The sequence below is a fragment of the Pteronotus mesoamericanus genome, unplaced genomic scaffold, assembly GCF_021234165.1.
Source record: "Pteronotus mesoamericanus isolate MK-2021 breed Mesoamerican mustached bat unplaced genomic scaffold, CSHL_Meso_final scaffold_174, whole genome shotgun sequence".
NCBI classification, from domain to species: Eukaryota; Metazoa; Chordata; class Mammalia; order Chiroptera; family Mormoopidae; genus Pteronotus; species Pteronotus mesoamericanus.
The window spans coordinates 36,878,841-36,904,332 of NW_026555309.1; the positions used below are offsets into that span (position 1 = coordinate 36,878,841).

The following is a 25,492-nucleotide window of genomic DNA, read 5'->3' on the forward strand; positions in this document are numbered from 1 at the left end:
GGAAATGCCTTCCGTAGCATTGCCATGAATTCGGTCACATGGCCGCACCCCGCTGCAGGGAAGGCTGCAGACTGGGGCCAAGCTGTACTACCAGGTTGAAGAGGAAGTGGGTTTGGTGGGCACCGAGCCGGCATCTGACACGAGTACCTGTCCTTAGTTACCCTGAGGAGTTGTCTATGAAGCAGTCCCAGGAAGCTTACTGTTGCATTTATTGTAAGGATGTTACTGAGGATATCTTCCAGTATGACTCTTATTATCTCATATATGATGATCCGTGCTGCTTTGATTGCCAGCGACAACCTTATTTCCCCCGAATTCCTGGTGTGCTTTTTCTTTATGGAGATAGAGACTCTTGTAACTTTCACAGTTTAAAAAATTTTTTTTAAATATCTTGGGGTGACATGATTAATAAAATTATGTAGGTGTCAAGTGTATGCTTTTACAATACATCATCTGTGTATTACATTGTGGGTTCACCACTCAAAGTTGTGTTCCGTCCCCATATACGGGATCCGGCAGAAGTAAGGCCTGCTTGAGTGTGGTTGGTAAGGTAATAATATAGGTGTAATAATTTATAGTTTTAATTTGAACATTTCACCTAAAATGTCATATGGTGTGCTTGAGTGGGATGGTATCATGTTACAGAATGACCTGCTTATGCTTTTGTAATAAGATTTTGTCATTAAAAAAAGGAGCGTTATTTGTGCCAGACCCTCTATGACTGTTAAGATGCTCATAGCCAAACCTGTATTATAAGGATAATGCTGTGCAGGACCCTAAAGAATCCTAAGCCTATGATTGCATTCTAACTTTCTCATGTACTTGCTTCTCTCTTTCATCTGTTTTTTGATTCTGATTTTTATGAATTTATATTTTCCCATCTTATTGAATGTGTTTGTTTTTATGTTATATAAGCTGTCTCAACTTGTTTGTTGTAATAAAGTGAGATTGCACATAACACTCGCGCCAAAATGCAAGTATTCAGAAATCATCATTCGTTATTCATAATCATATTTTCTCTTTCATTTGGTATAAAATATTAACACCTCAGAAAGTGACATAACAAGAACCTTGTTCCATCATTTGGATCTAACAGTTGCAACATTTTGCTCCATTTGCTTCAGGTCTCGATTTTTAAGTTAAAAAAGATAGCTAAAGCTACGAGGCCAATTCGACCACCCCAGAACCAACTGGACTGATTCCTTACCCTGCCCTTAAGCCCCTGTCCACCGATGGTTGTTGGTGCCAATTCAGTGCCAACAGGAACCCCCAATTTGGGGTGCAGTGAAGAAGGATACTATTAGCGCAAACAGTTCATTTGTGACACAGCGTGACTGTGAGAAGAACATGTGAAACAGCTTATTAATGTCAGCTCAGTTATAAAAGACAACTGCTGAGGAACAGCGTGGCTGTGAGGTGGCCATGGGGTGAGGCCCCTCTAGCTAGATGGCCCTGCTCTGCTCTGGTTCATGCTGTTCCGCTCTGCCCTGCCCTGCCCCACTACGCCTGCTCTGCTCAGCTCTGCTCCTGCACAGTGTTTTTGGTGTTTCCGTTCCAGCTGGGGAAAGCAGTCTTTCTTCTTTGGTAGGGAAAGTGTGCTCTCTCAAGCCAGAGGGGAGCTGACTGACTTAGGGAGAAGTCCCTGCCCCCGACTGGTCAGAATGGAGCTGCTCTGATTGGTTGGCAAAGGCGCCAATAAAGATATAGCTGCATGACTCCAATAGCATGGGGAAAGTCTCAGTCTTACTGGTTGAATGAAATACAATGCTAGGAACTTACTTTATAAGGGCTGGCTCACGTGGAAGGAACATAGAGGAGGTAGGCAGTTCAGTGCAAGGCAGGCAGCTGAGTGCAGGCTTCCCCCTGAAGCTCAGTTTGCATAAGAGGAACCTGTTTAGAAATGGCTGCTAGGCTGTTCTTAAATTTAAACCTAGTTAGCCACCAGGATCTCTTTTGGGTAGCTGTCTTTTCTCGGGGTCAACAACCCTATAGACTGTGCTCAAAAACATACTAAATATTTGTTAACTGAATGATTTGAATTGACGAGTTCTATTATGGATGTTTGTCTGTAGTAGGCTAATACCTCAGAAATAGAAATCAGTGTCTCAGTGTTTCAGGCATTTTCTCTGTGCCCTTCCCTTTTTTTAAAGTATTTTATTTATTTTTAAAGAGATGGAAATGGAGGGAGAAACAGAGGAAGAGATACATCAATGTGTGGTTGCCTCTCATGCACCCCCTACTGGGGACCTGGCCTGCAATCCAGGCATGTGCCTGACTGCAAATCGAACCGGTGTCCCCTTGGTTCGCAGGCTGGTGCTCAATCCACTGAGCCACATCAGCCAGGGTCTGTGCTCTTCCCTTTGCATACCCTGTGTCTTTATTTTTTTTTTTTTTATCTTCACCCAAAGACATTTTTTTCATTGCTTTTTAGAAAGAGTGGAAGGTGGGGAAGAGAGAGAGAGAACACGCATGTGTGAGAGAAGAGAACAGAGAAACATCAATGTGAGAGAGAAACATCTATTCGTTGCTTCCTATATGTGCCCGGACCTGGGGTTGAACCCGCAGCCTTTCGGTCTACGGGATGATGCTCCAACCGGCTGAGCCACACTGCATGCTGGCCAGGGCTCTGTGTCTTTTTCAAATGAGTCTTTTCATGTGGCTTTTAAAAAAAAATGATTGACACAGTATGGCTCTCAATACCTTTCGTTGCATGAATCAATTAATCTGATTAAAAGGGCCAGTAATTTAAGAACTACTATTCTCAGATGTAAGATAAAGGTGGTGACAATGGAAAGGATGGAAATGCCAGAGATGGTAGGCAGTTCTCCAGGGAAGGAAGGAAGGACAGACGGCTAGGAGGGCATGTCCCAATGCTAATTAATAGCGTACTGTGTGCTGGACCCCACTGTTATATTCCTTCCCAAATTAAAGACAGTAAGCCTTAGGTTCAGGGAGGTTCAAGCAACCTCCCCTGGTTACTCAGGGCCAGAATTCATGCTGTGTCTGTGTGATTCTAAGCAAATACCTTTTATTCTGTTAGCATACAGCCAGCCTTTCCATCCCTTTAAACCTGTGTGAATTTTCTCTCTACTTTTCTGGTTTATTTCAGTGGATTGAATTTCAGGTGGTTTCAGAATTAAGCAAAGATGTGTTTTTGTTGGTGCTCTTACATAAGTGGTCCAAAAGTGAAAGAATTGGTGGCTGAAGATATAGATTAGGGAACATTTCATATGAAGGTAATAACTGGAACTATTATAGTAGGTAAACTATCAGAAGATAAGAGTTTGTAGAAAAATTGCATTTTTACTGAAACAGAATCTGTGCTTCTCAGGAAATCCTTGAACCTCTTAGAACCCAGATGAGCTTTCAGGAATACATATTTTTGAGTTTTCAGAATTCAGTATACGTATACGTCAGATAAATGAAAATTACGGATTTTCAAACTACATTATTTTTATTTTTTAGAAAAATGCATCAAATGAACACGCTAATTTTTCTGACCCATTTATCTTTTAAGTTTTTAAGAACTGTGCTTTTGTTCAGTTCCTCAGAGAATCAAGGAACCTTTCAGAAGAGAGTATTCTTTTTCCTTTAAAGAGTGAAGACAGTTAGTTACCCTTCCGTATATGAGCGCATCTCTGCTGGTGGCCCAGATGATGGCATAGTGCTTCAGTGTCCTCTCAGGGGATACGGAGTGTGCAAAATAGCATGGCCCCTGGCGGGTATTGGATACATTCATATGGATGTTTTACAGCAGTTTTGTTTTCCTATGCAGTTATTCTGACTCATAAATTTTGTTTCATTGTGTTTGACAACTTAGGTGATAATTTCAAGATGCCTGGACGTTCCAGTTCAAATTCCGGTTCAACTGGTTTTATATCCTTCAGCGGCATAGAATCTGCTCTCTCTTCCTTAAAAAACTTCCAAGACTGCATTAACACTGGAATGGACACAGCGTCTAGCGTTGCTTTGGATCTTGTGGAAACTCAGAGTAAGTAATAATGAAAACGTATTTCTTTTGTGTCTACTTTGAGGTAACTTGTGTGGTTGGCATTACTCTGGGGACATGAGACACTGCTCGCCATGTGTGTATCCTCAGGACAGTCATCTGATCCCCCGGGCATCTGTTTTTTCATCTTGTTCTACACTTCCTATGGTGATGTGCTGAGGATGAAATGAGATCGACTCATTTGTATATATTCAGCTAGTTAATGTGCTGCTAGAAACTGCGCCAGCAGTTTATGGGTTAATACATGAAGGTTCCTGACCTCAAGGAACACACAGTCAAAAGTATGTGACATTTGTGAACTTTACAAATGCCTTTGATAAATTTGTTTTCCAGTAATTTAACTATATTTGGTTCATGTGGATTACCTTAAAGACAGACTAAGCTTATGCTAGAGGGGCTATTGATGCCAAAGGAAGGCCTTTGATGAACTTGGTCAAAATTTTTGGATCAGAACATCGAGAAAGATGTTATTTGCTTTCTTTGGATTAGAGTTGTTTTTAGCTTATATTATCTATAGAGACAAGAGCAACATTATCTTTTTGTTTTCTTTTTAATATTGGTTTTTGTAATTTGTGATGCGCCTTGTGATTTTCTTTGTTTATTCTGCCTTGTGTTTTTTGAGCTTTATGGATTTGTGGGCTTACAGTTCTGATCAAATTTGGGAAAATCTCTGCTACTATTTCTTCAAATACTTTTTCTGTTTTTTTCCTTCCCCCTCTCCTTCTGGGACTCTAATTACATGTTTGTTACACTCCCTGATTATGTCCCATGAGTCACTGAGGCTTGGTTGGTTTTTTTTCCTCAGTCTTTTTTCTCTCTGACTTCAATTTGAATAGTTTCTATTTCTATTGCTATGTCTGGAAGTTCACTAGTCTTGTTTTCTGCAGTGTCTAATCCTATGTTAAGTCTATTCAGTGAATTTTTCACTTCAGGTGGTGGATTTTTCAGCTTTAGAAGACATAAAGAATTGAATGGAATCTTATCTCTAGCTTGCATTTCTTTCCGTTATGTTCATGTTTTCTTCTATAGCCTTGAATATTTGGAGTACCTTTATACAGCTGTTTTAATATCCTTTTCTGCTAATTCTATCCTCTTTATCTATTGCTGTTGCATAACATGGGCAGTATACATTATGTTGTTGAGTGTTGGGATTTTGTTGTCTTCCTTTGAGTAGTTTTGCCATTTGTTTTGGCAGGCAGTTATTTGTGGACTGGGCTGGCCCTTCCCAGGCTTGTTAAACTTTTTAGGGCAGGTCTAGTGCAGTTTTACTTTAGGGCTAATTTATGTGAACCTTGTTACAGAGCTTGGCCTTTCCGGAGTCTCTGTTGGTTTCCCAGAGGACTGTGGGAGAGCTCTGCTCTGCTGGATGGAGTTTGAACATCTTCCAGTGCTGTGTGAATTCTGGGAATTGTTCGCTTGACAGCTCCCAGCAGCGCTCCTCAGCCGCTAAGCCTTCAGCATCAGGCCTGAGGGGATCCCTGCTCAGATCCCTGCAGCACTTTCTCTGCACGGCTCCCTCCCAGGGCTCTGTCTGGCAAAAGCTGCTGCTTCGGCCTCCTCGAACTCCAGCCTGTGGCTCCTGGGTCCTTCAGGGCTTCCGTGCTCTCCTTGGCGTCCTCCTCCCTGGTGCCTGGAGGAGGGCTGTCGCAGGGCTTAGCGCACTTGTTTCCCTTTTTGCAGGAATCATAGTTCTGCTCCACCAGTTGTCCCACTGTCAAAAGGCCTTTGTTTCATATATTTTGTCCAGCTTTCTAGTTGTTCATGGCCAGATGGCTAGTTCCATACCAATAAACCAGTTATCTATTCATGGCTGTCAGCAGTATCTATTTATGGATATTTGGCTTTGGTAGTAGCCCTGGATAAGTCATAATAAAATCTTAAATCATAAGAAGGAAGAGCTGGCATAAATCTCCTGTAGGATTATATCTGTTTATTTTCAGGATTTGTTTTGAAGGCTTCTGAATGTTTTCACTACTAAGTTCCTTTTTTAAAAAGTGTATTTTGGTGCAAAATACAATGTAATTTTAAAAAGAATTGTCAACATTGTTTTTTGAAAAGTTCCTGCTCTAAAATAGGCGTTGGCCAAGTTTTTCTACAAGAGATTAGATAGCAAATATTTTCAGCTTTGTGGGCCACGCGGTCTCTGCTGCAGCTTTTCCAATTGTTATGACACTAATTTTGACTCTGGGGACCTCACAAAAGCTTCTCGGGGACCACAGCCCGAGAACCACTGGTTATGGGAGTGAATCCGACCGCTGTGACCTGGCAGCTGGTGACAGGAGAAACTCCCTCCAGAGAGAATGCCTATGAAGACCCCCCACTGGAGGAAGCCAGCCAGAGCTTGTTAGAAGAGCAGGCTGAGTGTGACACCGGCTGACATGGTGCCCGCGGACCCTGAGAGGGAGAAACGCCTGGTGTTTAAGGAACTTTGACCGTGATTCAGCCTTTAACAGCAAATGAAAGACCTACAGGAGACAGGGCCAATATACCGCTCAGTCGCAAGGACGGAGAGTCATCCAGCCTTAATTCTGCAACTTGCTCAAAGTTAGAGAGCTTCTCTGAACTTCCCAGTACTTCTCTATGAGGTAGGGCTAAAAATGCCCACTTGCTGGGATTAAATAAGGTAATATATGCCCTTAGCATAGTGTTTATTCAATAGCTACCATAAATAACTAGCGGTTAGTACATTTAAGGGTCAGAACCTGGAAGAAGGGCCTGTGGTGTGATGGGGGAACAAGGCGGGTGAGTTTGGAAGTCTGTGTAAGGCTTCGGGATTGAGTTTAGCTAAACCAGTAATTCACCAAACGTGTTAGCCCAAACTGAAAAGACTAATAAAGGCTTTTTCAAAGTTGTTTACAGTCTACCTGGGAAGAAAGATAAATACATGCTATTCAGTCAGTAAGGGACCATCGAGTGCCTAAAAGGTGATGCTTTGCCATTTAAAGTAGAAAAGAAAGGTAGTAAAATCCAGTTTTAAGTTTTAGAAAGCTCACCTCTAGGCAGTCCTGAGGGTGCCGCGGGGCGAGGAGGGACCTCAAGTGGCTAATGAGATTATTTCAGTAGCTCAGGTTAAGGAGAAGATAAGCTTAAGAGATTATAGTTGCGATGAAGAGGATTTCGTCTGTGTGCTTCGCACCTGCGTGTTGCAGTGGCAGGGCGGCGCAGGGCGGCGCAGGGCGGCGCAGGGCTGTGCAGATGGGACGCCTGGTTTGTACCCCAGCTCCAGCATGTTCTGTTTTTGTGACCATGGGCGAGTTCTGTAACCTCTGTTTGTCTTAGATTTCTCATTTGTAAAAGGCATTACTGCAGCAATGAAATGAAATCATACAAATTATGTAGAACAGTACTTGACACTTAAGCTCTCAGTAAATATTAGCTATTATATTGGTTTGCATTTGCATTGACTATTTTGTTGGACAACAGTGAATGGATCGGGAGAAATTAAAGTGCAGAAGAACAGGACAGAGAGTTTGTGAACTATCTTCAAAGCAGAAATATTCCCTTTTCCTCTTAGCCTAATATGCACACTTTTTGTTGACCTTTTGGGTTGCCCGACTTCATCTCAAAGTAGAATGAATGAACTTTGTTAAAACAGGTGGTAGTGGTCGCTTAGGTATCATAGTCTCACTTCGTACTGCAATTCTCTTCTCACTATCTATTAAATTATTGGTGAAGGGCATTCTTGCTTCCAAGAACCAGAGGGGTGAGGATGTGTTCTCTTTGGTTTCCTGTTAGCTGCATATTCCTGTAGCAGGTGATAGTCCCTATTCATGTTTCTAGCTTCTTTGAAATGGCCACTCCTGCCTGTGTAGTATTACAGCCTGTGGTGTCTGGACTCTCACTGCCACAATGTCTATAAGTTTTTCTCTGAAATTGTTGATTTTTGCCTTCGCTGGTGTGGCTCAGTGGATTGATCACTGGCCTGTGAACCACCGGCCTGTGAACCAAAGGGTTGCCGGTCCGATTCCCAGTCAGGGCACATGCCTGGGTTGCAGGCCAGGGCCCCAGTTGGGGGCGCACGAGAGGCAACCACACATTGATATTTCTCTCCCTCTCTTTCTCCCTCCCTCCCCCTCTGCTAAAAATAAAGAAATAAATAAATGAATGAATGAATAAATAATAAATAAAATTGACTTTCTAGTACTAGCTTCTTTATTTGACCTAATTGGGGAATTAAATTTGTTACATTAGGGGATTTTTCAGATAAAAGGAGCCTATTTTCAGAGTTATTTAATATGTACTTTTCTGCTTTCTTAAACAATATACATACCTAATTTACCAGAATTGTTATCAACATCATCCTTAAGCAATTGAATTTGTAGAAGCCCTGTAAGGTTAGCTCCATGAATTTGAGGAACGGCCTTTCCCTGAAACGTTAACACCCCTCCAAGTCGCGTCCTTTCTCTTTGTGCCTATCTGCCAGGGTCTGTCCACAGATGGACTTCACAGGTTTGCTTAATGCTCTTCCATGGAAGACGTATGTGCTTGAGGGTTGAAAGTTAGTTACCAGATTCTTGCTAAATATTTCTGAGGAATATTTGGAAGGAGAGGATGCTTTTTAAATTGCTCAAGGGGTCCAGTAGGTAAGAATATTGGAGGCCTCTCAGGTTTTCTTTGTTTTGCTTTTCTTCCTATGGCTTCGTGGAGCCACGGGGCAGGCAGACCGCAGGCGTGCTGGTCAGGCAGGCAATCAGGTGGTTGCTGGACTGGGCCGGAGTGTGGTGGTGATGATCGTCGCAAAGATGCAGATCTCCGTAGCTGAATTTGTTCCACACTTCCTGTGCTTCCGTGGGCGGGGGCGGGGGCGCTGTGCTTTTCCCCATGGGCTACCTCACGTGGTCCTAAGAGTGGTCCTGTGAAGCAGGGACTGTCGTCATCCACACTGCGAACATGAGCAAACTGAGGCTTGGCGAAATTGAGTGCCTTCCTATGGTTGCAGAGTTAGTAAGTGGAAGAGTTGAGATTTGAAGGTAAATGGTCTGACTCCATAGTTTCTGCCCTTCACTGTTACACTTGATTGAAAATTACTTGTGTCCCCTGGATGGCATTTGCAGCAGTCAGATAACATGGAAATAACATTCAACTCAAAAAGTTTAGTTATGTGTTGAAAGTAACAGTATCCGATATTTCTGTTCTGTCCTCCTCACCTTTCCTCTCCTTCTCTCTCCTTTTCTTTCCTTAACTCCAGAATGAGGTTGCCTGTTTTTTTTCCGAAACAGCCTGTCAGCCTTTGTCTTTCCTGCTAGTAAAGTTTTCAGCAGCTTCCCTTGGACATTCTCGCCATCTGAGGCCACAGGCTGCCATCTCTTGGCTTCAGCCTCTTCTGTTTGTAAAGGCAGAGTTGACTGTGGTCATGACGGAGGGAAGAAGCTGGGACCCTGGGGCCACTGTACTTACCCTACTGTCTGTTCCTGAGCTCGTAATGGCAGGAAAAAAATAATGTCTGTCGGGGTTTCTCTTTCCTTCAGCCAGTTGCAGTCCTGCTGGAAACAACACAGTAAATTGACTGAATGATAGTATGTTCTTTCATGTATCCAGAATTTGGTGAAGAATCATTACTTTTTTAAAAAAAGATTACCTGTATTTATTTTTAGAGAGGGGTGAAAGGAGGGAGAAAAGGAGGGAGAGAAACATCAATATATCAGAAGCATTAATGGATCGGTTGCCTCTTGCGCATTCCCCAACCAGGGACCTGGCATGTGCCCTGATCGGGAATTGAACTGGTGACCTTTTGGTTTACGGGACGATGCCCAACCCATGGAGCCACACCCGTCAGCACAAGAATCATCACTTTTAAAACCCAATTCCTTTTTAATCTCATCCTAGTCTCCACCCAGGCAAGAAACAGTTTTCACTTTGTAATAGTTTCTTCAGAATTAATGATGAGTGAAGAACAGCCATCCAGTTAGAAATTACATAAACATTTGTAGTCCTCATGAATAACTGAACTTTCAAATTGGCAAATGTTAAGCACTTAGTTGAGTGAGTTGTTCTGATTCTGGCTGATTTGGGGATAATATTCTAGTTTTACTCCTGATATAAGGCATTCTAAAAATGTAATGATGGTAGACAAAAATAAGATTCTGATTACCCATATCACCCTATCACACATCACCTTATTTTATGAAAAAGGAGTAATCATTTTACTTAAATCTTTTATGTTAAAATTGTTTCAGAAATTACTTAATGATTTGATAGGCCAGCATATTATTAGTCTGACCAACTTAAGGCTTATTTTCATAGGAAGATTCACGTTCTGGATTTTCATTATGTTGTAATATATTTCTCCATCTAGAGTATTGTTTCTTACAGCCAGCCATGGCTCTAGTTCATTGGGAAATTTTCTTTTTTGGCTTTGCTTCTCTTCTTTATACCGCAATCATGTTATTGACTGGAAGCAGTAATTAGAAGTAGGTGATTATAGTGGTGGTGGTCACAATGACAATAGAGGTGACAATAACCACAAGGAGCCAATGTTTGCATTTCTTGTATAGCCTTTTTTTTAATGTAACTGGAGCCAATCATAAAAGCAAAATATTATTGTAACTCAAATCAGGCAATTAAAACTACATACTTATAGTACCTGTAATGCTAAAAATATAAAGTCATTGCCTTCAGAATATCAAAAATGCAGCTTTCTAGGAAAACTTATTTTTGCAGATGGAAGGAAAACCCCCCACTATTTCTCCTTTATTGCTCATTTCTCCTTTACTTCTGGGCAAGTTCCCCTCTAAGACCTAAATAGAAAAGAAACAATTTTTCAAGGCTTCATCAGACCCTTGGTTCCTCCATATCATAGTTGCACATAGCAGACATATACAGTGGACTTGGTCGTGGTGTCTATTACCATTAGGGTAATAGACTCAATTTAAAAAATCACCAATATTCTGCCTCCTTGGCTTTTCATGGGCTTTCAGGTGAGCCGCCCTCTTAAGATGCAATAACATTCCATTCCTGATGTTCTTTGTTTCACAGGGCTTTTTGCATGTATATATTTTGTTTTGTAAATGTGTCTGGCCTTCCCTTTGAATTGGATTTTCTCAGGGCAAAGACCTCAGGGAACTCATCTGAAATTTCAGAGGCTGGGACTCCTTTTTCGCTCATCAAGGTGTTGATGATATATAAACTGGTAATAAGTGGCTTTTAAGACGGTTCTCTGAATACAAATATTTGAATCAGAATGTTGAGAAAAATTTGCTTTCCAAAATTAGAGACTGAGCACTTTTGTTAATTTAGGAACCTAATTTTATTTTAAAGCTGCACTTAATTTTTGCGTAAGGACTGATTAATCCAGTGGTTCTCACACTTGAGGGTGCATAGAATCATTTAGAGGTCTTGTTAAAACACAGATTGCTCGGCCCCACCATGAGAATTTCAGTAGGTCTGGGATGACCTCAAGAATTTTCAAGTCTAACAAGTTGCCAGGTGATGCAGACCCTGCTCCTGGCTCCAGGATCCCACTTTGAGAACTCTGGTCTATCCGTTCATTATCCCCCACCTTTGAAAGGAGCGCCGGCCACCAGGGGGCACTAGAACACTTCTTATGAATCACCCGTCAGCCTTACCAGTTTGTTGATTGCAAGGTTCAGTCACTAAACTATTGGAACTTAATAGCGTGGAGCCTGAGTATCCCACACAGCTAAAACACCCCGTATCAGACCAGAGAAACTGTAGGACTATTAGAGTTACATTTTAAGATGAATTAATTCTCCCAGGACTGGGAATATACCCCTCATTTCCACTGCTTTATCTTCAGTTATCCAGGTTACTCAGTTGCATTTACCAGAGATAGATACAGTCTCTGTCAAAAAATAGAAATATACATCTCATACTTATTAGTCTAAGTTAATGGATCCTGATTTCATTGTTGATTACATTTCAAAATTTTTAAAAGATTTACACCTACTGTTCATATAAATATCATGTCATTTTTTCCTTCTCCCAGTGGGCCAGTTGTGTCTGGGACAGGTTTGAGATGACCTTTCCTTTCCTGCTGGATTCCCTGGTCAGAAAGTTGAATAGCTTCCTTTTTAAGAACTCCAGTGAGGAGAGCTTTGGCTGCCGTTTGCCCCACCTCACCTCAGCTCACCTCACGTTTGGGTGCAGCCTCACCCGTCAGTCAGTTTCCAGCTGCTCCAACACTTGCAGCTTGATTCCTACCGCCCCCTCCCGCCCCCGGGAATGTGAGCAAATAATTGCTTGCTCCGCTCTCCTGTAAAGCTGTCCCATTCATATGGGGATGTCACTTTCTGAAACGTAACTGAGTCATATTTTAGGTTTTAAGACAGAAGATGGATAGTATCCGACTACCACCTGGGTTTTTCTGGACCTTTGAGAATAATCTTTGCGCGGCTCCCACCTTGTTATCTTTGGAGCCGAGACCTGGGTTAGGTTTCAGTGACCTAATGGAGAGTGAAATGGCTGCTGCAGAAAAGCTGAACCGGAGTCACGCAGTCAGGCTTTAGGCGGGCGCTTTGTCCCACGTCCTCGGTCACTGGAAAGGATGAAGGCTTGGGCGACGCAAGGCAAAGATGTCAACTTATGGCCGGTGGGGGACCTAAGGATCATCTGTCAAACATCAGGCTCCTTTTTAAAAGACAAAATTCTGGCTTGTGATGACCAGAAAGGAGCTTTTATTGGGTTGGTAATCAGCAGTTGAAGTTCATGTGATTGCTGCAGAGAGATTATTTTGTTATCCAGACCTATTTCCCCCTCTTCTCTACTTAGGGCTGATATTATATAATTGTGTTCTGTATAAATGTGAAGCGTTATTTATAAGTAGCAGCACTGTCCAATAATAATAATATGATGTGAGCCAGGTGTGTAATTTAAAATTTTCTACTATGCTAATTACAAAACGTGCGAAGAAAGAGGTGAACTTAATTTAATAATGTTTTATTTAAATCCAGTTTATCTAAAGTATTTTTCAAGATGTAATCAATATAAAAATTATTGATGAGCTTTTACATTCCTTTTTTTTCCACACTAAGTTCAGAATCTCACAGTGCATCTCAGTCTAGACCGACTACATTTCATATGGTAAATAGCCACATGTGGCAGATGGCTATTGTAATAGGCTTCACTTTTCAGTGACTGTCAAAGGAGGGCAAGAAATTATAAGGGGAGTTGAAATCAGTTAGTTTTGCCACTTGTTAGCAATTTTGGTGAGTACTCATATTGAACCAGTTGGAAAAACAAGATAATACCACTTACTGATTTTTTTTTTTTTTTTTTTTTTTTGCGCTTGTCATTCCTCTGTTACTGTTATGCTTGCTATTTTAGGTTTCTTTCCAAAATTGTTTAACCAGCTTAAAATGACTTACTTCTGGAGATCTTATTAGTATTTGCTTCTGTTCTAAATGTCATGCTATTCGAACCCACACCTACAGAACTTTCATATTTTGTAGCTGATGCGGTAAATTAGTTTCCTATGGTATTGGGCAAGGCAGAGAGGTTAAGACTCAGCAGCAGCCAGTATATACTCCAGTTGCTGTAAATGATTAGGCCTGTCAGCAGTTGACCTTGGAAATGTTCTGATTTGTTTGTCCCTGGGTGACGCCGCAGGCACTAGCTTGCTCTGTGGGTGGGAATTATGAACCCATTTTGGAGAAGCATTAGAGGCACTTGGGGCAAGCTCCAAACAGATGTGCCTCTTGCTTCATTTTTGCATGTGACCAAGTTGCAAGAAGCATGTTGCTTGCATGAAATTTCTTTGAATGCCTTGTAGAATCAGACACTTCTCTGCCTAAGATTGAGAAGAAGCTTCATTTACCTTTAGGTTTACTCTTCCCCTTTCTTCCAGCACCATCTGCCATAAGGATCGCTGCTTAAAAATGATTTCACCACTCTTTCATTATCCAGTGTTTCTTAAACGTACTGAGAGAACACATAGAAGACACCTTTTTTTGGTATTTATTACTATTGTTGTAGTGTCAGGTCCAGAAGAAACTAGCTGAGTAAGCGAAGAGAAGGAAATGTTAATTGGAAAAGTTATACACAGTGAGAAGTTACAGGCAATACTCAGTAGATAGGAGGGGGATGCGTATAAAATTTAGTTTCTTGCACTAAGCTGGCGGTGGCAGCAGTGGGGGCTTTTACTCCGAGACAAAGAGTTAGGTTTTCTTTTCTTTGGGGCAGTGCTGAGGAAGGTAATTTTCCCCTTTGACTGTAGAATACCGACCTAAAACATTTGTTTGAGTTTGGGTGGTTTTCACTACTGTTAGATAATTGGTAATACTTCATGTTGATCAGTTACTAATACATACTGGCCCATGCCCTCAAAAAGCTAAGAATTTAGTCAGCAAATAAGACAAATATATGCAAATACAAGGAGAGCCACTTAGTAGTGATGTTTCAAATGAGATGATGGGTCTCTGTCCCATTCATGACTTTTGACCTTACGACCTAACAGCCTGATTTTGTATCTGGTTGGCACACATCTTTTGTAGACGCTTCCTACTAGGCAACCTAACAATAGTAGACACACAGAGCTTTTTGTGTGTTTACCTGACGCGTTCTAAATACTTTGTGGCTATTCATTCATTTAATCCTACAACAATGCTGTAAGGGGCGGTAGGTGACATAATAAATTGCTGTTTTACTGTGAGCACACTGGGCCTTTGTCAGCCCGTTGTCCTTGGAAGCGTGTCCCCCTCGCAGCTGCAGTAAGCTCTGACATCAGTCGTCTTACCCACCCCTTACCGACCCTGCCTGTGCACGGTGCAGAGCCAGCCCTTTTGCTGAACTCGGTTACCACTGAGAGCTCCTCATGCAGACAGTCTGCTGATGCTCATCATTGACTTGCAAGGTGCCCTCCCTGCACTTCAGAAACAAAAGGCTTTGACTGGGAAGGACAATATTTAGAAGTCTTGATCACCACGAATTGCTTCTGCTGTGTAGATCATCCTTGTCCGATCACATCTCTGGCCATGACCAAGACGTCCGGCATTTACTCTCTGAAAAATGGTAGCTATTAATTTCTATACCCATTTTAAACCGTTGAGCATAGTTTCCAAGAATGTTCATGATGTCACCGGCTACACCCCTCCGTACGCTCTGCATACTCTCCAGTTACAGAAGCTGGGTTGCGTTCCACCGTGGGCTCTGTCAAGCTGCTGTGCCTTTGCTCCCATGACTTCCTCTCCCTAGAACGCTCTCTCCCTGAGGACTGCTCGGAGCGCACTTACTCATCTTTCCAGGCGAAGCTGAAGTATCATCCTTTTCTAGACACTCCTCTCTCACCCAGACGAAATGGCTCTCTTTGGTTCCTCTGTGTCAGCTGTGCATTCATTCATCAAAACAACAGAGCATTTCTTTGCATTTAATTGCTTATAAGTCTGTGTTCCCAACACTAGATACAAGTTTGAAAAGGGCAGTTAATACCCTGTTTCCCAGCCAAGCTCCGTCTCTTAAAACTACCCAACTCTATCATACACAACATATAAACAAATGAATGGGGTTGATTTGACCAGTAGACTCCCGGGCTAGGCAAGTCACCCTGTGATAGTCTCTCTTCATCTGTGTAAGGCTAAGGATGGGTTACATTTTATAAAATCAAAACATAAAGTGGTACCTGAAAAGGGATTATGGAGAATGACCCATGGATGTGGGCAACAGAATGGGCATTGACTGTGGGAGAAGGGGTTGGATGGGATGGGAAGGGAGAGCAAAGGCGGGGGGGGATTGAGACAATTGTAATATAATCAACATGATTTAAAAATAAAAAAATAATAAAACTTAAGAAAGGGGTTATGGAGAAAATAACAGAAATGTTCTTGTAAATAATCTTTTTTTTCTTTTCTGGCAAATTCATTAAATTACGAGTAGAAAATAATTTTTTAAAAGATTTTATTTATTTACCTTTAGAGAGAGGGGAAGAGAGGGAGGAGGAGAGGGAGAGAAACATCAGTGTGTGGTTGCCTCTCTCATGCCCCCAACTGGGGACCTGGCCTGCAACCCAGCAATGTGTCCTAACCAGGAATCGAACTGGTGACCTTTAGGCTCACAGGCTGATGCCCAATCCACTGAGCCACACCAGCTAGGGCGAAAATAATTTTTAACTTCACATAAAAGAGTATAATATGAGTTTTGACAGCCTTTCTACCATGGATTTGTAGTAACTCTGACTTGAAACTTCTTCTAGAGTCATGCATGTCCATGTTGAAGTTTATGTGATTTCCTCCTTTCTAAAACACTGTACATTTTCTGATGTTAGCTCCAACAATACATATTCTAGATACAAGATCGTTATCAAATATATGATTTGCAAATACTTTTTCCTGTTCTGTGCATTGTCTTTTTCTTTCTTGATAGTGTTCTTTGAAACATATTAATTTTTTATTTTGATCAGGCCCAATTATCTATTTTTCTTTTGTTGCTTGTGCTTTTGGTATGGTATCTAAGAATCCATTGTCAAATCTAAGATTATGAGAACTTAATCTTATTTTTTTAAAGAGTTTCATAGTTATAGCTATTAGAGCCATTTGAGTTAATTTTTGTATGTGTTTAAATTAAGGGTAAATTTCATTCTTTGCCTGTGGCTATCCAGTTGTTCTGGTACTATTCCCCACAGAATGCCCTTGGTACCTTCTTGAAAGTAAGTTGATCACGTAAGTTCATTTTGCACCTTCAGTTCTGTTCCATTGATGGAACTTAGCATGCATGCCTGTCTTCGTGCATCTACTACACTGCCTTGCTGCTGTTGCTTTGTAGTAAATTTGGAAATTGGGAAGTACAGTTCTCCAATTTTGTTCTTCCTTTTCATGATTGTTTTGGCTGTCTGGGGTCCCTGGGAATTCTATATGAGGATCACCTGTGTATTTCTACTAAGAAGTCAACTGGGATTCTGATGGGATTGTATGATCTGTAGATTAATTTGGGGACTCTCGCCATTTTAGCAATGCATGTATTAAGTCTTCTGTTTCCATGTAGGGGTTATTTTTACATTTATTTAGATCTTTTAAATTTTCTTTCTACAGTGGTTTCAGAGTATTAGTTTTACACTTTTTTTAATTTATTCCAAAACATTTTATTCCTTTTGATGTTATTATAAATGGAATTGTTTTCTTAGTTTCATTTTCAGGTTTTTCATTGCAAATATATAAAAATACAGTCGATTTTTATATGTTCATCTTTGGTGAACCTGTTTATTAGTTATATTTATACATATATATACTTAGTGGATTCTGTAGGATTTTCTGTATGCAAGAGCATGTCATCTACGAATAGAGATAGTTTTATTTATTTATTTTCCCTTCCAGTCTGGTTGTTCTTTATTTATGTTTCTTTCCTAATTGCCCTGACTAGAACTTGGAGTGCAAGTCGCAATAGAGGTGGTGAGAACCGCCCTCCCTGTCTCGTGCCTGGTCCCAGGGCAGGAGCGCACAGCCTTTCAGGTCCAGTCCCCCGCACAGGTAGCTGCAGAGCGCCTCCTGCAGTGTCCTCCCAGCGCCCTCTGCTGAGGAAGCGCAGCAGGCTGGCTCTAAGGGGAGGCGCTTAAAGCCCTTCCAGGCATTATCCCAGAGTGTGTATTAAAAGGCACCTTTTGAGCTGTGAGGCAGTTAATTGATTAAGGGGCACACAGCACACAAATAAGCAAGTGGAGTAAAACCTTAACGGTGTGCGACAGAAACCTATGTTCAGGAAACAGCGCGGGTTCATAGGCTATTCTAAAGGCCGTCAGGAGAAATTTCATACAGGAGGTGGTGACAAAAGCTGGGGAGGTGTTCCCTGGGAGCGGTTACTTCTGAGGGAGCAAAGGTGGGGAGAGGTGTGAAGGCCTTGGTGTCCGGCTCTGGGAAGGGTCTGAGGTTTTACCTTCCTTGGAAGCTACCAAGTTAGCCACCATGCTTTTGTGGATGCTGCCAGAAGACAGGAGACTTCTGGGTCAGAGGCAAACGTCTTTGTTACTACTGCACACCAGGCAGTGTGCATATCATGATCCTAAAGGTGTGCCTGCTACCCCCCACGCCCCTGCCCACCTATGTCCCTACGGGGGTGATATGGAAGGGTCCAGGGTCACTCTGCGGTGGGTTTGTGTCACAGCTGAGGAACCTTGAGCGGAAGGAACCGAGATTTCTCTAATGGGCGGTTAACCTACCTGACTTTGACCCTGGAGGATGACATTATCCTCACTGTACTGCCCTCTGCCTCGGAGGGAAGCACTATCTCAGTCTTCCAAAGCTTTGTTCATTATCCAGCGTCCTTGAGAAGATAGCCTGGAACAAAGGGGCCCTTGATTCCTCTGCTTGCAAAATGTGCAGAGATGTGTGAGACCTGTTAAGAATTGTTTCCCAACACTTGGCAGATACAGGAACTGCAACAGGTTCAGATTGAAGATTAACTTCAGTTTGGGCCTTTCTGCAATTTTTAACATTACATGTATATATTACAGTAAGAGGACGTAATAATATATTTTTTAATTCAGAAGGTCATGGGTGCTGCTGGCTTCTTTTTTCTTTCCCTTTTTTCCAAAGAGGGCAGCCCAGTACTTTGGTTGCCTAAGCAGAATAATCTAGGACTTCAAGAATTCTGGAATCAAGTAACCTGGGTTCAAACTCAGCTCTCTGCCCGTTAATAGCATTGTGGCTTTTAGTAAGTTTAATTTTCTCATCTGTAAAATAGGGATAGTGTAAAATAGCAGCTAATACCTAATGAGTATTTCACTGTGTGCCCACAAACACCTTCTTTATTCCCACTTTATTTAGGGTTGATATGAGAATTAAATAATGTGTGTGTAAAATACTCCCCACTGTGCTTGGCACAGAGCACAAACATCATTTTGTTTTTGTTAATTATTTTGGCCCTTCTCAGGCGAGAGAGATGGATCCTTTGGAGTTCTTGGCTCAAAATTAGTAGTGTACAGAATTGGCATTGTACAAATTTAATACTGTACCGATAGCCATGAGGTAACATGCAAAGTCTGCTCCCTGCTAGCTGTGCAAGTTTGAACCACTTAACTTAGCTCTTTGCGCTTCCTTTTCCTTGCATGTAAAATATGGGCAGCATCTTTTCTTCATGGTTGTTCCTAGTTTGAAACGGGTCATATGCTTTGCTATGCAGGATTTACTTCTCCTTGGCCCGTCAGACTGCACGCACTTGCTTTGGTTTTAAGAATTAGTGGGAACACAAGCGAAAGTACACACCTCTCTGCTAGGGTGGGGAATGGCACTGAGACGCGTGTTGAGGGCCACATGTGTTTGTGTGGGAGGAGGGAGGATGGCCGTTATCCTCCTAATAGGAGGGGAAAAAAGACATTTATGATAAGGACTAAGAAGCAGAAATGTGTTCTAGTTTCAGAAAAATTAGTATGGGATTTAATTTCAAGCAAAAAGGATTGGAGCTCCTGTGGGACAGATTAAAATAAGCATTTAAACCAGTTAACAAAGAAAGATTATGTAATGTGTCACACGGAAGATGCAGTTTTTGTTAGTGCTTGCTATTCTCTTGAGATGGGACCTTCCAGAGTTCCTAGGCAGTTTTGGAGTTTGTTGAGCTTGAAGGAATTACCCTGTATCTGCCTTATCTTTGCTTTCTCACTGCTGAGTTTATGAGTTCACTTGGCTCTTGGCTGAAATTTAACAGTATTGAAATGGGCAGTGTTGTTATCTGCAACTTCTTTCTAATTTTATAATTTTCAGAGTGCACTGTGTGCCTGTATTTAGGTACTTAACAATTGGGAAGCAAAATACAAGTACTAGTTACTCGAATGAACCCTAAAAGATTCGTATACCAAAACCCTGTAATTCCTAGAAACCTTCTCTCAGGCCCGATGGATGCCAGAGATGACTATGAAAGGTCTAAGAGGTGTTTCAGATGCTCAGCTCTGAAGCAGCTTCTTCCCTATCCTCTTTTATTTTTTGGCTGATTGTATGTTTCAGTGATTTTTTTTTTTTTCATTCTTGCATTTAACAAATATTTGCATCTTCACCCCAGCGATACTGTTTTTGCTTCTCATTCTTACCATCTTTGGCCACATCACCAATGGGGGAGCCTCTCAAAACATACGCAAAATCTTTTACATAATCTGCCCCTCACATTTTCATACGGTTATAGCCCAGGCAGGGCTAATGACTGCCGTGTGGCCAGGGATTTAATACGCTTTTGTTCTTTATTTATTTAATGGTTTTGCTTGGCCGTGGTTGAGGACCATGGGAATAGATTTCTCAAAAGAGAAAGTATATTTGCCAAAACTTGATTTTATTTGTTAGAGTTTAACAGTTTAATATTAAACTCATTAGATGTTCTTAATGAAAATGAGAAGTTAAATCTCATAATGATTTAACTTCTCATTTTCATTAAGAGCATTTTAAATTTGGAAAAGAAGTGAGATTTAAAAATGGGGCAGGTACTCCTACGTTTATTACAAGTATCACTTATCATGTGCTAGAATAACTGTGCGTCAGCAGTGGACCCCAGCAAGCCCTCACTTTGCCGCGCTTGCATGCTGTTCCTCACGCCAGGGGATGGAGCTCACTGAGGCGATCTGTTACCCTGACTTAGCGATATAGTGACAGATGCAGTTGGTACCAGGAGTCGGGTTTGAACCCACGTTGGCATGTGTCTATATTGCTGTGAAACAAACTACCTTAAAACGTAACATTTTAAAGCCACAAACTTTTTTTTTTTTGGTCATCTTAATATCTCATGGTTCAGTGCACTAACTGACCTAGGCTGGGAGGTTCTTTTACTCCATGTGATGTCAGTTAAGATGGCAGCTCTTTGGGGGCTCGACTGGATTGGGACTTGCCCAATGGCTCCCTTAGCTGGCTGGCAGTGGTGCTGACTGTGGACTGGATGTCAGCTGAAATTCCTGGCCAGGGCCATAGGATTCCCTTTACTAGTGGCCTCTCCACGTGGCTTGGGTTTCTCCCAGCATGGTAGCCCTTCCAAGCGGGAGAAAGCAGAAGGTGCCAGGCCTGTTACGACCCAGACTCAGAAGTGCCCAATTATTCCAAGCAGGTCCAAGGCCAGCCTGAGTTCATGGATAAAGAAAATAAACTCTACTTCCCCATGTGAGGGTAACATTCGTATAGGGACCAAAAGAAATGAAAGCCATTCACTAACTATGAGCTAGATTTGGGGACTGTAGCAGTGGCCACAGCAGACGTGGCCACGGTGCCCTGAGCAGAGGCTGGAGAGAACAGAAAGGGCCAGAAAAGGGGCGGTGGGCTCTTGTACATCAGATGAAAGAGTTGGGACTTTCTCTTCAGGGCGGTGAGACGCTGTTAACAGTTTTTGAGAGAGGAATAAGAGAATTTGTATTTTTCGTCAACTCTCTGGCTGTTGTGTGGGGAACGGTTTCTGTGGGCATGAGCTGGAGCGGGGCCGGCCAGTTGGGAGCCTGTTGCAGGAGTCCCTGCGGGTTGGATAATGGCGACTTGGCCTCGGGAGGCGGCGTGGGGTTGGTGAGAAATGGGCAGATTCCTAAGAGACAGCAGAGGAATAACGGAGGGAACTTGATGATTTATTAAACATGCAAATTATGGAAAAGCAGACATCAAGGATAGCTCAGATTTCTGACTTCACCATCCACGTTAGGTCCTGTGTTCTAGTACGGCGTGTTACTGCGCTAATGCCGCAGAAATTACCACAGAGTTAGTGGTTTAAAACAACACGGATTTATTCTCTTACAGAGTTTGAGGTTAGAAATCTGAAATAGGTTGCACTGGGCTAAAATCAAGATGTCGGTAGGGCCGTGTTTCTTTCTGGAGACTCCAGGGGAAATCATTTTCTTCCCTTTTCCAAAGCTAGCGACTGCTGTTGGGTCTTCATTATCTTGCATCGCGCTGTCATTGGCTCTCCTGCTTTTCTTTCATGAACATAGGCCCTTGGGATTATATTACCTGTACCCAGATAATCCAGGATAAAAATCTCTCCCTCCACCTCAAGGCCAGATGATTAGCAACCTTATTTCCATCTGTAACCTTAATTCTCTCTTTCCGTGCAGTGCAACACGCAGGTTCTGGGGATCAGGACAGGGATGTCATTGGGGGGCCATTATTTGTCTATCACAGAGGGGAACCTGGAAACTGGAATACGTTTTCTTTGGGGTGGGGGGAAGTGAATTCAGTTTTATTCATGTCTCCAAGTGGGATGACCAATGTGCAGTTGGTCTTTGAGTGCAGGATAAAGGCATAGATTTAGAAATAGCCTGTACCTGGGAATAGAAGCCATGGAATGAATATTGTTTCTTAGGGAGAGTGTGCGAATCGAAAAGAGTGCCTTGGGACAGCAGCCTGAGGTGTTGGGTAAAGTCACAGGCAGAAGGGATTGAGAAGGAGCTATTAAATGGTAGGAGGAAATTTAGAAGAGCTTGGCTTCTGAGAGGTTGGGAATCACCTTTGTAGGCTGTTGTGTCTTTGCCCTGAAAGGATCCTTAAACTTCTTTGTAAACCTACTTCTCTTATAGATCAGGAAACTGAGGCTCAGAGAGATGAAGGGACTTGTCTAAGGCTGTGTAACTAGCTAATAGATGTGCTTCTTAATTTCTGCTTCAGCTTATTTGCCACCCTGAGCCTGTTTAATCTTTCCGTTTTGAGGATGGTATTGAGGAAAGACGGGGGCTGTGTGCGTGCATGCGAGTGTTTCATTGGCTCTCTGAACTCTGAGAGAGAAAGCTGCTGGAATCCTGTTGTCTAACTTGTGCCTTAGTTATTATATGCAAGTCAAGTTCTTTGTACCAAATTAGAGAATTAAGATTTATTTTTTTAATTGTGAAGATTTTTCTAAGTACAGCACCACTCACTTCCTTTTGCAGCCTTTCATTTCATTTCATGTGTATACTCTTCCTTCTTTTTTTTAATAAACATTTTATTTGGGAATCATTTTAGATCAATAAAACGTTGCAGATAGTGCAGAGAGTTCCCGTGTACCCTCTCCCAGTCCCCCAGACTGTTAAGGTCTGATGTTCCTGTGGTGCATTTGTCAAAGCTAGGAATCAACATTACTATGACTAAACTAAAGGGTAAACTCCAGGCTTACTGGATTTCACTAATGTCCATTTTTAAGACATTGTCCAGGATCCAGTCCAGGATACCACGTTGCAGCATTTAGTCATCATTTCTTTGGTTGCTTCATAGTCTGTTTCAGTTCTTTAATTTTTTTTTAATGAAAAATAAATTTTATAACCTTGACCGTTTTGAGGAAAATGGGTTCAGTATTCTGTAAAATAAATCCGTTTGGGTTTGTCATAGTTAGACGGTATGTTATTTTTGGAAAGAGTATCATAGAAGTCAACTCCTCTTCTCGTCACACCATACCAGGGAGTATGTGACATCAACATGACTTACTGGTGGTGTTGACCTTGATCACCTGGCCCTGGTTGTGTTTGCCAAGTTTCTTTACTAAAAAATGCCTTTTTTTTTTTTTTTTTTTTTACCCCCCTCTGCATGCTGTTTTTTGGAAGCAAATGACTAACTCCACCTACACGCAAGGGGAAAGAATTAAGCTCCATATTCCGAAGAGATACATATCTACATATGTATATATATTTAAATTCTTCTGTAAAGAATTTTATTTTCCCTGCCCCAGTCCCAGAATTAGCTATTTCCCCAAGGAGCTCTTGTTCCTTTTACCGGGAAAGGAGGTTTAGAAACTAAGATGTGAGCTCTGTGTGTGCTTGCTGCTACCAGAATCTCACTGCTTCTGTGCCCTTTCAGCAGACAGAGCTAGGAAGCATGTGTATGCGTACTATCCTGTGTATACGCTTACCTGTCATCATTGTTGTATCTGTTTACCTGTATCCATATTAAGGTCAACATGTGTTTATACTGATGTTCTCAACTCTAACCTAGTAGTACCACATGGTCAAATTCTAATTCATTCGTTTATCCGTAACTTCCTCTCCAGCATTAGAAACCTGGCCCCCGCTATCCATCATCCATTTATCTGTTCTTTCGACCTCGAGATACATGTAAAGCAGTCTCAGAATTATTAACTCATACTTCCATGACAAGCAACATCATTAGTGAACATACAGTGTTTGTATGTAGTTCTTTTTGTCTTTAGTCCTACGCTTTTGAGTCAAAACAGAGTTCAGTGTTACTTAGGTCAGTTCCTTTTTCCCTCCACTCCTTGCAGTGAGGTTGTGTCAAACATCTGTAATACAGTTAAATTCCTTTGTCATAGTCTACATTCTGTCCCTGATCGCAGCTTTGTTGGTTTTCTGTATATATTAAAAATTTTGTGAGTTTAATTTATATGGGTTTTGGCACATTGCAATCTCTTTGAAAATATGCACCGTACGGAGACACATGGGTATGTTTGCTGGCAGCAGAGTTGGAAGTGTAATTCTGAGACCAGGACTGTGAGTGAGGCCATGGTCAGGTTTATAGGTCAGCAGTTAGGGTTAATGAACCTTCTGTGTTCAGAGGTCAGGAATATCAGGAACTTTCAGCAGTCATGGCTCTGGAGCGGTTGGGGTTTAGAGGATTAGACAGACCTCAAATATGAAGTAAAGAGTTGAGTTGCATCAGGACACAGATATTGGAACTTGAAGTAATGTGGCACTTGGAATCTACGTGGAAGGGCCGTATTAGGTACATGTGATACACAGCCAGTAGGAGCAACACTGTGGTAGCTGCAGTGAGTTCTGAGGTGGAAGAGGCTCGGAGATTTTAAGTAGTCAGAGGAGGGACTCTGTCTCTTTGAAACCCTACAGAAACGTTCCTCAGACCACAGCCCTCAAAAGCCTGCCTTAGATACACCCACAATGGTTTTATAAAAATTGCAGAGTTGGGACTTCTCAAAGCAGAGCCCAGGAACCTGCATGTGAAACAAAAATTTCAGATACTTCTGACCCCTTCTGAAGTTGGAGAACCCCAGCCCCTGGAGTGAATGGTGAGGTACCTGTGCAGGCAGGTTTAGCTGACCTTGTGGGTTTACTAGACTGAATTGCAGTTCAGTTCTGAAACCTTCTGACGAGACAGACAACTTTGGATGAATAACAGTAAAAAAAAGCAAATTTGAGGCTTATTGAAGGTTTAAAAAGTTTAAATAACTTGCTCAGGATCACAAAAATTTCTTAAGCAGTAGACCCAGAATTCAAACGCAGGCAGCTGCCTCCAGAGTCCATGTTGTTTACTACACTGTGAAAACCTTGGGGGTTCAGGCTGTGCAACCCCACAGCTTCAGAGAGAAGTTCAACAGTTCAAGAGAGAATGAATAAGAGACTGTTAAAACCACAGTATCACTTTGGTGCTTCCGCCAGCAGTGTTATAGTGATGTTCTTGAACCCTAAGAAACAGCATATGTCTTAAAGTGATTTGGCAACATCATAGTAAAGTAAAAATACAGTGCCATAGAGCATAACAGTACCATCACAGATTTATAGGTTCTTAGACCTGAAATGGACCTCACAGGCCTCCCTCTTACAAATGAGGGAAGTGAGCCCCAGAAAGCTTAAGTTAATACCTCAAGGTCTCTGAGCAAATTACTGACAGCCCCAGATGCCCTGATTCAGTACAATATCATTTCCACTTTCAT

General features: G+C 41.9%; 1 protein-coding gene across 2 annotated transcripts in view; it reads left to right on the forward strand.

Moving 5' to 3' along the window:
• Positions 1–25,492, forward strand: part of NSMCE2 (NSE2 (MMS21) homolog, SMC5-SMC6 complex SUMO ligase) — a 207,210-nt gene that overhangs the window by 3,724 nt on the left and 177,994 nt on the right. For both annotated transcript variants that reach the window (XM_054590481.1, XM_054590482.1), the window contains exon 2: positions 3,821–3,991. In XM_054590481.1, coding sequence (XP_054446456.1) covers positions 3,835–3,991 — 157 coding nt within the window. In that variant the 5' untranslated portion in view covers positions 3,821–3,834. The remainder of the gene's footprint in view (positions 1–3,820; positions 3,992–25,492) is intronic.